The sequence below is a fragment of the Engraulis encrasicolus genome, chromosome 19 (assembly GCF_034702125.1).
Source record: "Engraulis encrasicolus isolate BLACKSEA-1 chromosome 19, IST_EnEncr_1.0, whole genome shotgun sequence".
NCBI classification, from domain to species: Eukaryota; Metazoa; Chordata; class Actinopteri; order Clupeiformes; family Engraulidae; genus Engraulis; species Engraulis encrasicolus.
This window is the reverse complement of record NC_085875.1, coordinates 6,677,409-6,692,065: the sequence shown is the minus strand read 5'-3', so window position 1 is coordinate 6,692,065 and position 14,657 is coordinate 6,677,409. Positions and strand designations below refer to the sequence as shown.

Genomic DNA, 14,657 nt, shown 5'->3' with positions numbered 1-14,657 from the left:
CACTGTAATTAATTTTTTAGTTTGATTTATTTGAATGAATTGAATGATTTTATTTTGCTTTTTGAGAACAGTAAAGAACGTGTTTCATAAAAAACATGTTCATTAAGCTCAGATTTTTCATTCATTCATTCATTCATTCATTCATTGATTCATTCATGTTTTTGTGTGTGTTTATCTTTTTTTCCTCGATACTGATATAATAGTACCAAATATTTTGTAAGATTGCCTTTTTGTTATTTCTCTAGCATGAACTTTTAACAAACCAACAGGGCAGCCAAGGACTTTTATTTCGACTACGTGTTGGCCCGGAAGTGCTTGAAATATCTGTGACGTAGTAGGTCACTTCCAAACACATGTGGGAAAGAGACGTGTTTGGATCAATTTCAGCAAGGTACTGTACCACATGCTGTCGTTGTGTTATTACTTATTCATTACGCATAGACTAACCAAGCAAGTTAAACGTTCTCCTTGCGTTTCATAGATTTCATATCTTGTTACTTACTCCTTAGTTATATTCCCAGAAAATCTCCTCTAAATGAATGTCTGAGATGCTAACATGCTAGGTGACTGCATGCTTGCTTCATCTGATGAATGTAAACAACATGCGATTTTGTTGACAACGTTTGGTTAGTTATGTCGTCCTGTAGTTGTATAGAGTAGTTGAGACCTGTGTACGTAATATTACAGTAATTGTGTGTTCGAGAATGAATTGCTCTGGTGTTATCACGTACCTGTAGACTTTTTCAATAGAACTTCACTTTCTAAGATCAATGTGCATATATCATATGTATTACAGGACACGTTCAAGATGACATCTCTAGCCCAACAGTTGAAGCGCCTTGCCTTGCCTCAGAATGATCCTAATCTCTTCACCCGGCGAGAGGTGGTTTCAGTGCTTTTCAACCCGAAAGAGGCAGCAAGTACAGATCGAAGCACCTTCTATGCGCTTGGTAAGATGAGCACCTGTCCTGGTACTTACTTAGTTGTCATATGAACGCAAGACAGAAGGTACACACTATCCATAAAATATATGTTACTGTACATGAAGTAGGCATGTAGGTAAACAATGTGTTTTTTCTGGTGGCTGCAGGATGCAATGGACTGGAGGAGCTTCTGGGCATCGAGCCTGCATTTGTAGAGTTCATGGATACACTCTTCAGCAGTGCCTCCATGGACCTGCAGCGTAGCGTACAGTCTAAAGAGGTCAACAAGAAGCTGGACAAAGATATCGACCTGTTCCTCACACGCCTATCTCCATACTTCCTTCTCAAACCAGCCTTGAAGTGCATAGAGTGGCTCATCCACAGGTACTGCAATCTCTTGGATTGTTTTCCAATGAATTTTGATTTTCTTTAGCATGCAGCGCTGACAATCATTGACCGCTTGCTCTGCAATTATAATACGTCTGTTTAAATTTTGCAAAATGTTTTTTGTTTTGTTTCATCTTCTTTACAGGTTTCACATCCATCTATACAACGCAGAAAGCCTGATTGCATGCGTACTGCCATATCACGAGACCAAAGTGTTTGTCCGGGTCATTCAAATCCTCAAGCTCGAGGATCCAACCAACAGATGGAACTGGTTGCATCCTCTCCAGGTATTTTATGCCCCTTGGCGGACTCCCCATTGAGCCATAGTAGAGGGATATTATCCTCTGAATGTTGCAATTTGATAGAGACCAATAGCTTAAAACCATTTAGTGTTCAGTAGAATTCTACAACAACGGAAATGTATGGAATCTCAAACCCGCCGGTATATACACACTGCAGTATTGCATTTTATACCCTGAGAGCTGACTGTGTCCCTCCTTGACACGATTACATGTTAAAGAAGGGCACTCGCGTTGGTGGGACCTGACTGTTTCTCTTCTACCTCTACCATCAGAAACCTGGAGTGCCCTTGGCTCGGGGGACTTTACTGACTCACTGCTACAAAGATCTGGGCTTCATGGACTTCATCTGCAAGCTGGTCTCCAAAGGAGTCAAGGTATTTTTTTGTTACATGACTTGAGCATTTTTTTTACAGTGAATGTCTAAAGCTAATTACAAGGCTTTGACTGGCATTACAGTTCATTGAACTTGATATTTTGTCCACCAAAGCTATACTGTGGGGCCTAAGACAAAAAAGTATATTCTTCCTCTTCCACTACTACTTTTAAAAGATGACAAGATATGATGACAGGAAAGTGTTGGGGAGTGGAGTTCACTTAACTGTCAAGACTTAACTTAAAGGGGTATGCCACTATTTTGGGGCTTATTACAGTTAAAATCGTTGGCTGGGGTTTATAAAGGTGGTAAAGTGTCTTATTTTTCATGTTAAGCGTTGTCTTGCTTTAAGACAAGTTAAAAGAGGGAATATGTCGCTAAGCTAGTGAAAGTCAATGTATCCGTGTAGCATTGCTACATGGATACATTGACTTTCACTAGCTTAGCGACATATATCCTCTTTTAACTTGTCTTAAAGCAAGACAACGCTTAACATGAAAAATAAGACACTTTACCATCTTTATAAACCCTGCCCAACGATTTTAACTGTAATAAGCCCCAAAATAGTGGCATACCCCTTTAACTTAACCATGTTCATCTTATGCCAGGCTTACTCTGAATTCGCCCACAATGGAAGCTGTCCCCAGCTGCGTGTGATCTTCTCCTTCTATGCGTCCACTATTGTACCAGCTCTGGAAGCCGCGGAGACCGTCACGGACCAGATTATTGCCAAGATATTACCCAACGTACAGCTGGTAAGCAACGAGGCTAGAGATTGGTTACAAAATTATAAGATATGTTTTGCCCAATTCAGTTTTTTGGTTCCACCAGGGATTGCCGTTTCATTGTTAATTCACACAAGGGGCAAACCAAAAAGTACCGTCAAGTGTTAGATTCACGTGTTGGATTGAAGAATATGCAGTACAATATGTGTGTAACTGCAATATGAATACAGGAAGATGTATGTGTGTATGCAGCATGTTATAACAAAAAAATCGTTAATTGGGTTTGAAGTCGTCCCTGGTGGATTACAAAGCGGCCACCTACATGATTAGCCCAATTTTCGCCGTCATTAACGACCCTACCCGTGCTGTACCAGCTCTTTGCTGGGCTGGTGACCCAGACCCTTATCCTCCACTGTTGTTTCCTCACTGGGGTTGGGGTTGGATAGTCAGACATTGCTTTAGAGTAGGCTTACCGGTGAAGATGGCCCTATTATGCCAGCTGGAAGTGATTACACAGTATAGTCTGCATACACAATAATTTATAACGTGTATTGTTTTTGCACACTATAGGGTTAGAAGTCCTCGCTGGTATAACCAGGCCTAGGCAGTTGGTGGCTATGGTGGTATTAATGTAGCCTGGTTCACACCAGACGGTGTATGTGTAGCTTCGGCGCCCCCTGGCGGAGCAGAGCTTTACACACTTTATATTTAAGAAATAAATGCTCCGTCTATTTTCTGGTTGGAGACGGAGCGTGCTCTATGGCTGTGTACCAGACGGTAGTGTGTGTAGCTCTGCTCCGCCAGGGGGCGCAAAGCTACACACACACACCGTCTGGTGTGAACCAGGCTGGTATTAATGTGTATGCACTGTGTATGTTGTACTATATGAAGTGTGATATTTGTGTACACTAAAGGGTTTGAAGTCATCCCTGTTGGACTACAAGGCTGCCAGCTACATGATCGTGTGTCAGCTGGCGGTGAAGGTGGTATTAATGTGTATACACTGTGTATGTTGTACTATATGAAGTGTGATATTTGTGTACACTACAGGGTTTGAAGTCATCCCTGTTGGACTACAAGGCTGCCAGCTACATGATCGTGTGTCAGCTGGCGGTGAAGGTGGTGATGGAGGCGCACCTGGTGGACGCGCTGGCCGTGCAGGTCTGCAAGTCCCTGTGCCGGGCCCCGCTGCTGACCAGAGAGGGCCTGGGCTGCCTCATCATCCTGCTGCAGAACCAGAAGGAGGGCGTGGTGGGACCCAAGTGAGTGCAGCCAGCGCAGCGCATTACATTATATTAAATTATTACACTTGCCTGACGCTTGTATCCAAAGCGACTTACATTTATTTAGGTTCAGGGTATTGGTTACAGTCCCTGGAGCAATGTGGGGTTAGGTGCCTTGCTCAAGGGCACTTCAGCCATGGACGAGGGTGCTGGTAAGGGTGAGATTTGAACCTGCAACCCTCTGATCTAAAGGCCAGTGCTCTAACCACTGAGCTACAGCTGCTCCACGTAGCACATATAGGGTACCTTCCATTGTCCAAAGTGCCGTCCTCGGCTTGCATTTGTGGACTTGTGCTTTGCTGATACTCCATGCCTCCATGGAGAAAACGATAAGATTTCCACGCTGTCAGCATAGGCGAAACAACTCTCTGGGGTACATTTCGCCATTCAACATTCTGATTGCGAATGAAGAAAATTACCTTTTGAATTGAGCTTGTCTGAGATTTTGAATTAAACTTCTATTGTCAATGACGTCTTGCGTGGTCATCACAAGGTCACAAGCACTTACACAAGGGAGAATGGGAGTTTGGATTATGGAATAACTTGCTGATGTCAATGTGATTGTCGCCGTGTTTGATTGGGGGTAAGGCTGCTTGAATCAATCAGTTTGTGACAAGGTGAGGTGTGAAAAACATAGGAACCTCAAAACAAGGCTGCAGAGGCTGGCCATGCCAAAAGGCTGAACACTATGTCGAGGAGTGCAGCAAATAAATTATGACAAGCACAGGATCATTGTGTTGTGTCAGTGGTTTTGTCAAGCATTTTTTATATTGTTTATTTGTACTGCTGTAACACCAAAAAACCATGACATCCAAATAATTTAGTTCATTGTTGGTGATGAAATGGATAAGAAAGGACACATACAAAATACATACTACAAAATCATCAGTAAGTAAGGGCGGCCATTATTACAACACAGACAAGAATTAATTCATTCTGTTTGTAACATTTGTGTTTCTTGACCTCTGTTTTTACATCAAAGAGACAAAATTATATCTAGTGTGACTTTGAGGATATTTGTTGAGAGATGGCTCATGTTGGTGCTTTCCTCCTCTCAGGGCGTACGGGCACTTGTGTGGTGTACCGTATCTCATCCCCACTGTTCAGAGCCTGGCGTCATCCTACAACATCAGCCCTCTTCTTCGTTATCTCCTCCCTCTCCTCATCCACTCTGTCGTCACTCAGTCTGGTAACTCTTTTTCATTTTAACAATTTTAAATTGCGCAAACTAATATACAGTCCTGTGTCTCTGTACATGAATTAACTGTACTGTATTTGTATCGCAATGTAATGTAATGTAATGTACTGTACTGTATTCGTATTGTATTGTAATGTACTGTACTGTATTTGTTGGATCTGTAGCAGAGCTCTAACAGGAGTGTATATAATGTGATGTTGTGCAGATGAGAAGGAGGAGATGCAGACCGACGTGGCAGAGGAGAGCATCAGCCATGGCAGCCTGTTCAACCTCCTCCTCCAGGATATCCCTCTGACCAACAGCCTGGACGCAACAGTAGCCAAGTAATTACCCTTAAAGAGGAAGACAAAGACCTGTAGACTTTTTTACTTGCATAGTTGTATCATTTTTAGGGCTCGGACGATTAATCGACTATAAAAATTAGAATTTTCATAGTCGACTAATCGTTTCATTTAATTCAATGCTTTTTTACTTACTTTACTAATACTTTATTACTTTATTGAAACCTAAAATTGCCCAGCACGTATGAATTGGACGTGGTATCTCGGAGTAAATAAGCTACTATCATGATTTAAAGGTCATTGTGAGCTCAGGGACCTAATTTTAACGGTTTCTTTCTTTTTTCCCAAATTCCTTGAACATTAAAGTGCTAGAGTACTTGAAAAATTAATCGTTTGACTAATTGACTATTCGAAAAAAAAATAGTTGATGGATTAATCGGGAGAAAAATAATCGTTTAGAACAGCCCTAATCATTTTAATTGCATTTCTGGGGTCTGGTGGAAGTGAATTTCAAATCATCTATGTAGTATCAGTTCTATAGAAGAAATTGGCAATAAAGTACATTTGACTTAATTCTATAGAAATCACACGATCTGTTATGTACTGTCAAATGAACCCTCACGCTTAAGCGTGTCACTTCCTTTTCCAGGTTGCTTCTGGAGGAGTACATCTCCCATGGCAACCAGTTGCCATCAGAGGAGATCTCAGCCCTCAACCAGCGGATGCAGCCCGTTGTGCGACTGTTTGAGTCCAGGTGAGTCTTCATCTTGAGCGTTTATGGCTCCTTAGGCCGGGCGCATGTTTGCATGTATTTTAATTTTTTGCACCCAGTAGAGCACTACACGCAAGGTACGCAGGTACAAGTGTACGGTGCAATATTGAAACAACCTCAAGGCATGATCTTCCGAACCTCCATGTTGAGGTCGCAGTAGAGTCAAGGGCTGGATCTCAAATGGCGCACTTGTGCACTTCGGGCACTATGTTTCAGTGCGTAACTAATACGGCATACGCACTGAAACATGAACACTAAAGTGCACAAGTGCACCATTTGAGATTCAGCCATGGTCATTAATGAAAGCCCCGTTGGCTATGTGCCCCCTACATCAGTGGTTCTTAACCTGGGGTGCGGGCACCCCCTGGGGGTGCGCCAGAGATTTTAGGGGGTGCGCGGAATTTTGTTTTGCGTTGAGGTTGTGATACAAATTCTGCTTCCGAACATTATAATTAGGCCAAATCAAGACCAAATTAAAACATGTTTTGGTCCCCATATAAAGTCATTAAAGTATTGATTAATGTCTGAAGATTAATGTCTGAAGATTAATCACTCAAATCATTTTTTTAGTGCATATACACCCGTAGACGCTTGGGTTGGGGGTGCGCGGCTTGTCTTGGGCACAGGTCAGGGGGTGTTTCAAGAAAAAAGGTTAAGAACCACTGCCCTACATGATACTTCCTGTATAGCGCTTTAAGACCCCCTTACAACGAACAGGTGTACAGGGTGTGGTTTAAATACCTGTGAGGGGGGGGGGGGGGGGGGGGGGGGGGGGTGGGGGGGGGGAGGGGGTGTCTCATTAAAAGTGAAGGGTAGGGCCTATATACACAGTGGGTACCAGAGGGCACCTTTCCCAAATACTTATTTACAATATATACACTTCATAATTTTAAAGGTTGTAGACAGCTCTTCATAAGTCAGTTTTCAAAAAGAAAAAACATATTTGTATCATTATAATCTGACTACACACCATAAATACATTATACAATATAGAAATCTATTAGAAATATCACATCATACACATGTTCAGTAAAAAGTTAGTCATGAGGAAACATGAAGAGAAAAGTGCACCACATTCATAACACAAAGAAACCACATAGAGTTACATCTAGCCTAGGCCTATAAGAACGGCTTAATATCAAATTCCTCGTTCAAGCCAGCTGGAGACATTGTATTCAGTGTGTGTATGTAATAGGTCTCTCGTTGCAATAAAAGGCGTTTGTGGTCGCCTCCCCTGGACGGCTTGTCCACTTTTTCGATGCCTATGTATTGAAAAAAGCATAGGTTATGTCCGGCTTTTTTGAAGTGCGCCGCCACAGGATTACGCTCGTCACCGCACCTGATGTTGCTTCTATGCTCGCTCATCCGAACACGTAGTGGTCTGGAAGTACACCCCACATATGCCAGGCCACAGGGACACCTGATAAGATATATGACGAAGGGGGTATTGCATGTAATTACACCGCGTATTCTTAGCGTTTTTCCATTATGTGGGTGTTTATATGTTTTGCATTTAGTTGTAAACCCACATTGCACGCAATTTGCACATTTGTAATTGCCATCTGGGACGTCCAAAAAGGTGCGTGGCCTTTCAGGTGCGGTGTATGATTTTACCAATTGGTTGCGTAAAATTGGAGCGCGTTTGTAAATCAGCTTTGGAGACTCTTTGTAGATAGACTGGAGCGCAGGGTCGGAGCTGATAACGTGCCAGTGTTTCCTCAATATGTTCTGTATTTCAAAACCAATAGGAGAGTACGTGGTAAAACAGAGAGGAGGAGAGCTCTGGTGGGGTTTAGTTTTGGGCTGCAATGCCTCTGTCTGTGTGATGGTGTTAAAACGCGCGCTCGCCGCGGTTACCCACTCCTCTTTGTAACCACGCTCCAAGAATCTGTTTTTTAAATCCGACGCTTGCTCTGAGTATCGGTCATCGGAGCTGCATATCCGTCTAGCCCTGTGGAACTGACTTATGGGGAGGCTCTTAATGAGGTGTGTGGGATGGTAACTGTCTCCGCGCAATAGGGTGTTTCTGTCAGTGGGCTTACGAAATAGGTCAGTATGTAGGGTCTCACCCTCAATGGTTACCATCACATCGAGGAAGCTAATGTTGCTGAAGCTGGATTCGAATGTGAATTTTAGGTGTTCGCTGGCGGCATTGAGATACGCGTAAAACTCGGTCAGTGTAGTCTCATTACCAGACCATATCATAAAACAATCATCAATATAACGCTGATAGGCCACTATATGTTGGTAAAAAGGATTGGTGTCTGGGTCGAGAATGACACTGTTCTCAAACTGGCCCATGTAAAGATTCGCGTAATTTGGTGCCATTGCACTACCCATGGCGGTGCCCTTAGTTTGTAGATAAAAATCACTTTTGAATAAAAAGTAGTTGGTAGTGAGTACAATTTCAGTTAAATCACAAATGCAGGCAGTGCTTGGTTTGTCAGATTGTGGCCTCTTATTGAGAAACAGCTCAACAGCCTCTACTCCACCCGTGTGAGGAATGTTAGTGTAGAGGCTGGATACGTCCAGCGTCACCAGGATGCCACCCACCGGTACTTGCAACGATTTTAGCTTATTTATAAAATCAATTGAGTCTCTGAGATATGACGGGAGGGAGGACACAGATGGTTTAAGGCAAAAATCAACAAAAGTGGAGATATTAGTCGTCAGGGATCTAATACTACTCACAATAGGTCGGCCTATTAAAGGCGGAGTCAGAGATTTATTAACTTTAGGTAGAGTGTAAATGACTGGGACAACAGGAGAATCATTAACCATATATTCATATTCATTCTTAGACAATTCACCTTTTTCAAACCAATACTTCAGTCTCTCATGGACAGTATGTTTGAACTGGTTGGTAGGGTCAGAGGACAGTTTGCAATAAAAAGAATCATCACTTAACTGTCTTTTGATTTCATGTTCATAGTCACTGGTATTTTGAATCGTAATCGCCCCGCCCTTATCCGCAGGGCGAACAATGACAGTTTTATCGTTGCTGAGGTCAGATATCGCTTGTCTTTCTTCTTTTGACATGTTGTTATATACCTTGTATTCTTTTTTGTTCTTGAGAGTAGTGCGTACCTCTTGGTCAACCAGGCGACAATACGTGTCCAAGGATGCGTTCCGCCCTCTAGGGGGGATGAATGTAGATTTCTTCTTGAAAGGTGTAATTGGTTTGCCTGGGATGGTGTTAGCAGGTGGATTGGTTTGTCCATTGGTAGTGTTGTCCTGCTGAGTCTCACCGCTAGGAACATTGCCCGATTGAAAGAATTCTCTGAGTCTCAGTGTCCTGAAGAATTTTTGGAGATCCATAACGGTGTCGAAGTCATTAGTGGAGGAGGTGGGCGCAAAGGATAACCCCTTGTTCAGCGCAGACACGCAGGTGTCCGAAAGGGTTTTGGTAGAAAAGTTCATTATCGTTGTCTGTCCCTGGTGCCGGATCGTAGATTTCTTGCGTAATCCTCGCCGCGTCCGTTTGTGGTGTAGCGTTGCCTTCCCCTGGGCCTGCCTCGTGCGCGGCCGCGAGGGGGCTGGATTTGGGGAGAGTGGCCGTAGTTGTAGGTGTCTTCTCGGGTGTTGCCTAAAAAAGGCGCTCCGCGGTTCTGTCCCGATTGCTCGCTGGAGTCAGAGCAGCTGTAACTCTATGTGGTTTCTTTGTGATATGAATGTGGTGCACTTTTCTCTTCATGTTTCCTCATGACTAACTTTTTACTGAACATGTGTATGATGTGATATTTCTAATAGATTTCTATATTGTATAATGTATTTATGGCGTGTAGTCAGATTATAATGATAAAAATATGTTTTTTCTTTTTGAAAACTGACTTATGAAGAGCTGTCTACAACCTTTAAAATTATGAAGTGTATATATTGTAAATAAGTATTTGGGAAAGGTGCCCTCTGGTACCCACTGTGTATATAGGCCCTACCCTTCACTTTTAATGAGACACCCCCTCCCCCCCCCTCCCCTCCCTCACAGGTATTTAAACCACACCCTGTACACCTGTTCGTTGTTGCACTTGAGAAAGGACGAAGGTCCGAAACGTCGTGCAAATAAATCACTGGGAGCATTAACAGTGTTGCGGACTTCCATCATTTATTACATTTCCCGGTTTGGTCTCATTATCATGTCAAATCAATCAAAATTCACAATTTAATTGATATAATTATATTATTATGTTATAATATTATTTGAATTAATTTTCATATTGACTTATTCAAATGCTTCTATTGGTTTTGTATTGTATTGCTGTAGGTATTCTGGAGCTCTGGATGCTGCTCTAGACAGCCATGTCCCAGATGCCTCCTCCTCTGCAGACAGGAACCTCTTCCACCAGTTCATCTCCCTCTCCATGAGCAGCGGGAAATATGAGGTAGATCAGAAAGTCACACTTGACACACCTGCAAATATACAGGCTGTAGTACACGCCAGGGATGGAAATAAGCACCCGTCCACCTGCCAATGACAGGTGAATTTGGCCTTTGGCAGGTGAAATATGTCAACCCAGCAGTCACCTTGACGGGTGAACATTTTCTACAGGCGCCCGAGTTAATGCTGAATTATACGCAGCATCCAACATCAAAGGTTTAAGCAAATTCGTAATGAAAACTGAATTTATGACCTGAAGCAAAAGTATTGCATTACATTGCATTACAATGTTTGGAACGGTTGAATATGAACTGGTAAAAATGGTGACTGGTAAACATTGTAAGTGACTGGTAGATTTTAGAATCTACCTGCCACAGTGACTGGTGGGGAAAATGTTAAAGTTCCACCCCTGGTACACGCCTATGAGGCCTGAGTTGTTTCCTCCCCCCTTCCCCTGGAGTGCGTTTTAATATGCAACCATGCCTCCTCCACTTGCCTCCTCCACTTGCCTCCTCCACTTGGTTCTCGTCATGATGACATCACTGACAACAGCATTATATTTCAATATCTTGCAAAAACTCAATTGTAAAGTCTTTTTCTCATTTGCAATTGGGATGGTGAATGAAAAACAGTCCCTCAAAAGTTGTTGTGGCGAGGCTGACAGCTGGGAAACTTTATCGTTTTCTCCACGGAGGAGGGGCCAGGAGGCGGGACGAGGAGACAAGCACAAGTGGAGGAGGCAAGGTCACATATTGGGATGCACGCCTGGTCTGCCCTTGTCTCTCCTTGTCTCCTTGTCCTTGTCTATTGCTTCCTGTCTGCTCTCTGACTGCCCTGTCTAAAGAAAGCTGAAAAGCACCCACAAATAACGTTAATGAAATAAAAAATAAAAAAGAGAAACGTTTCCACATAATTGCACACATACCACTAGAAATGTCTTGCCATCTACAAGCGATCCACTCAGGCCACACTTCTTCAATAACACTGTGTTGTAGTAGACTTGCAAATGGGTCTACCTTTGGTCAGGCATCCGTTTCTAGCCGTGTTCTCATCCTCACTGTGTTAGTAGTAATATGACAGTAACCTGATTACCATCGACTTTCAAATTTTTTTGTCTGACCAAGACCATAACAATTAACGTTTCCCAAATGGCATGGTTGACCCACATCCCTAGGTTTGCTACTGGTTGACTGGTGTCAAATAAAGTGGGTGGAGTTCCTGATTTTTTTTGGAGATCAGAAACCATATTTGCATTGCTCTTGGCCTGACTAGAAGCAACGCAGAGGATGTTGCGTTACTAGGAGGTTGTGGCCGGGCTAGTATGACAGCGCTGTGTTTTGTGATTTCGTCTAGATCCTGGCTGACTCGGACACGTCCCTGATGCTAAGTCTGAAGCACCCAGTGCCTGCTGTGAGGAACATGGCCGTGGAACACCTCAAGGAGGTCCTTCGCAGAGGGCAGGTGGGTCTGTCAACCGCTTACTGTATAGGTCAGGGGTGGGGAACCGATGTAACCTACCTATGTAAACTGAGGAATTTGAAGTGGCCCCTCGAATGAAAAAAACTATAGATAGTAGTAGGAGATTTCTGTGCCCCATGCATGGACCACTGCTGATTGAATGCTTTCACTCTTTCTTTACCTAATTACTTGCTTTTTGCTTATTTGTGTGTTTGTTTTTTTGTGTTACGGTATCTGCTCTCATTTTGCAGCACATACCTTCAGTTGAATCAGCTGTTAATAGGAGTTAATAGGAGCAGGGACAGTATTTCCTTGTCATTATGACTAGCGCAACAGCAGCATTTCTCGCTGCATGCTGACAGCCTGGGGCTTTGATTTCATTGCCTAATGTGTTTGTGTATCTTAATGAGTGACCCACCTGCCTCTGTCCCCCTCTCCAGGCTGGCTATGATGAGGCGTTCCTGAAGGATGCTCTGCTGGAGCGGCTGAAGGACCAGGTGCCTGCTGTGGTCTCTGCTGCCATGCAGGCTCTGGAGGTGAGACTTCACTAACAGTGAAGCAGTGAAGCTTTACATTTTCTTTGACTCTTATTTCTTTCTTTTTTGTTTCCTCTTTTTTTTTTATTTGTTGTGAAGCACATTGAGTTGCACTTGTTTATAAAATGTATATTAGCATAGCTTTGCATAATCACTGGAAGTGGATGGAGGCATTAGCATCAAGCCACAAATGACCATAGGACAGCATTAAATAGCTGTTTTGCACTCTGTCTGTAGCCTGGTGAACCAGCGCCACCCGCTGGACGGCAAAATGTTTTGTCTACGGGTGGGTCTGGCCTCGCATAATGATTCAATGAAGCCAGAATGCCATGAATCTGGCAAACCAATTACAACGCAAAGATGTGTTTTGAATCAAAGCGGGCAGGGTTTTGAGGGAAGGTTATTCTCATCAACAATCTTCGGATGTATTATGCATCGAGGCCAGACTAAATTAGACATCCACATTTAGTCTGGTTTATCAGGCTACTCTGTCTGGTGAATTTTACATAAATTTTAAAGTACTTTGTAAGTACATTTGATGATGTTTTGTTTGCCCCCATAGACTTGCATTACTACGCTTAATTTGGCTATACTGTTAAACTAGGCAATGGAAACATGCTATGCACATTCATTAATAATGCTGGGAAATACTGCAAATATGTGAAAATCAAAAAAGGGTGGGCTGTTCCTTTAACAGGGCTCAAAGATCTCAGGCTTGGTGCATGTCTATGACCAGGCTTCATAGAACATGAGAACAGTACATGCATTGCATACATGCAACAACATTGAAACGCCATGTGATTTCATGAATACCGGTAGAACCATTTCTTTCTTAGTGTCCTGCAGTTGTGAAAATTATGAGAGCCAGCACGTCTACCCGCACAGAATTGGAAAGGATTGCATTGGATTGTCTTAATGAAATGGCATTTTGCTTTTTGCATTGTACAGCTGTACATGGACCGCTTGGATGCTGAAGACACCGTTTCCAGTTTGCTCTCACTCCTTCAACGTTCTGACCTCTCAACCCAAGGCCAATGGTGCGTATTTGTCTTTGACACGTCTTTGACACTTAGATGTCTGAAGATAATCACCAAAATATTTTTTCTTGTTTGTACTACAAAATCTGTAAAAAGTTGTGGTCTTTTTTTACCTGGCTCCCTGGAATGGGTTCGGCCAGGTATTGCAAGGCCTGTGTTTGTTCTTTTGTGTGAATGACTGCACGCAGTGTTTTGGGCCAACTGCGGTTCTCTCTCCAGACACGCAACATCATCTGCTTCATGTGGCATTGTGGTAAGGAGGCCAGCACATCTTTGATTTCTCCTGTTCTCATCTTCTGCATCAGGTATCCAGTGCTGCAGCAGGCTGTTCAGATGCTGGACGACCCCCGACTGGTGGAGAGCAACGTGGAGCTGAGGGCCCGTATGGGCTGGGAGCTGCTGCCCTACCTGGTGGTCACCAGCCCCCTGCCCGACTCCCCCGAGCTCCAGCTGGCCTCCTGCGTGGCCGAGACCACCCTGCTCTCCCAGTTCCCCCTCACCAAGGGATGGGCTCCCGGTAGGTAGATGGAGCTCGGTGCCAGTCGTTTTTTGCAACTTTGCTTGTCTACACAAAGCCGTGTGTTGGAGTTGGGGGCAGGCCGCGGATCACTTTTACTGCTTGTTGCTGGTTATAGTAATGCTATGTCCAGTGATCAAATTTTCTTAGATTTTGCAACATAACTGTTCATATCTCAGCTTCCGTGGTTACTTGATGGTGTATGTTCTGAGTGTTAAAGGGACACTGTGTGAGATTTTTAGTTGTTTATTTCCAGAATTCATGCTACTTATTCACTAATGTTACCTTTTTCATGAATACTTACCACCAACATCAAATTCTAGGCATTCATTATGACTGGAAAAATTGCACTTTTCATACATGAAAAGGGGGATCTTCTCCATGGTCCGCCATTTTGAATGTCCAAAAATAGCCATTTTTAGCCACAAAAATGACTCTAATTGGACCATACTAGAAAATATTTGTTACTTTCATGTAAAGATCAAATTTG

The 14,657-nt window shown here is 43.2% G+C and overlaps 1 protein-coding gene across 1 annotated transcript in view; it reads left to right on the top strand.

The window, feature by feature from the left end:
- Positions 1 to 336: 336 nt before the first annotated feature.
- Positions 337 to 14,657, top strand: part of heatr1 (HEAT repeat containing 1) — a 42,973-nt gene continuing 28,652 nt past the window's right edge. The window contains exons 1-15 of the mRNA XM_063183545.1: positions 337 to 391; positions 797 to 950; positions 1,091 to 1,307; positions 1,456 to 1,597; positions 1,885 to 1,986; positions 2,594 to 2,740; positions 3,761 to 3,972; positions 5,052 to 5,182; positions 5,397 to 5,514; positions 6,122 to 6,226; positions 10,506 to 10,623; positions 11,973 to 12,080; positions 12,518 to 12,613; positions 13,562 to 13,650; positions 13,956 to 14,167. Coding sequence (XP_063039615.1) covers positions 809 to 950; positions 1,091 to 1,307; positions 1,456 to 1,597; positions 1,885 to 1,986; positions 2,594 to 2,740; positions 3,761 to 3,972; positions 5,052 to 5,182; positions 5,397 to 5,514; positions 6,122 to 6,226; positions 10,506 to 10,623; positions 11,973 to 12,080; positions 12,518 to 12,613; positions 13,562 to 13,650; positions 13,956 to 14,167 — 1,939 coding nt within the window. The 5' untranslated portion in view covers positions 337 to 391; positions 797 to 808. The remainder of the gene's footprint in view (positions 392 to 796; positions 951 to 1,090; positions 1,308 to 1,455; positions 1,598 to 1,884; positions 1,987 to 2,593; positions 2,741 to 3,760; positions 3,973 to 5,051; positions 5,183 to 5,396; positions 5,515 to 6,121; positions 6,227 to 10,505; positions 10,624 to 11,972; positions 12,081 to 12,517; positions 12,614 to 13,561; positions 13,651 to 13,955; positions 14,168 to 14,657) is intronic.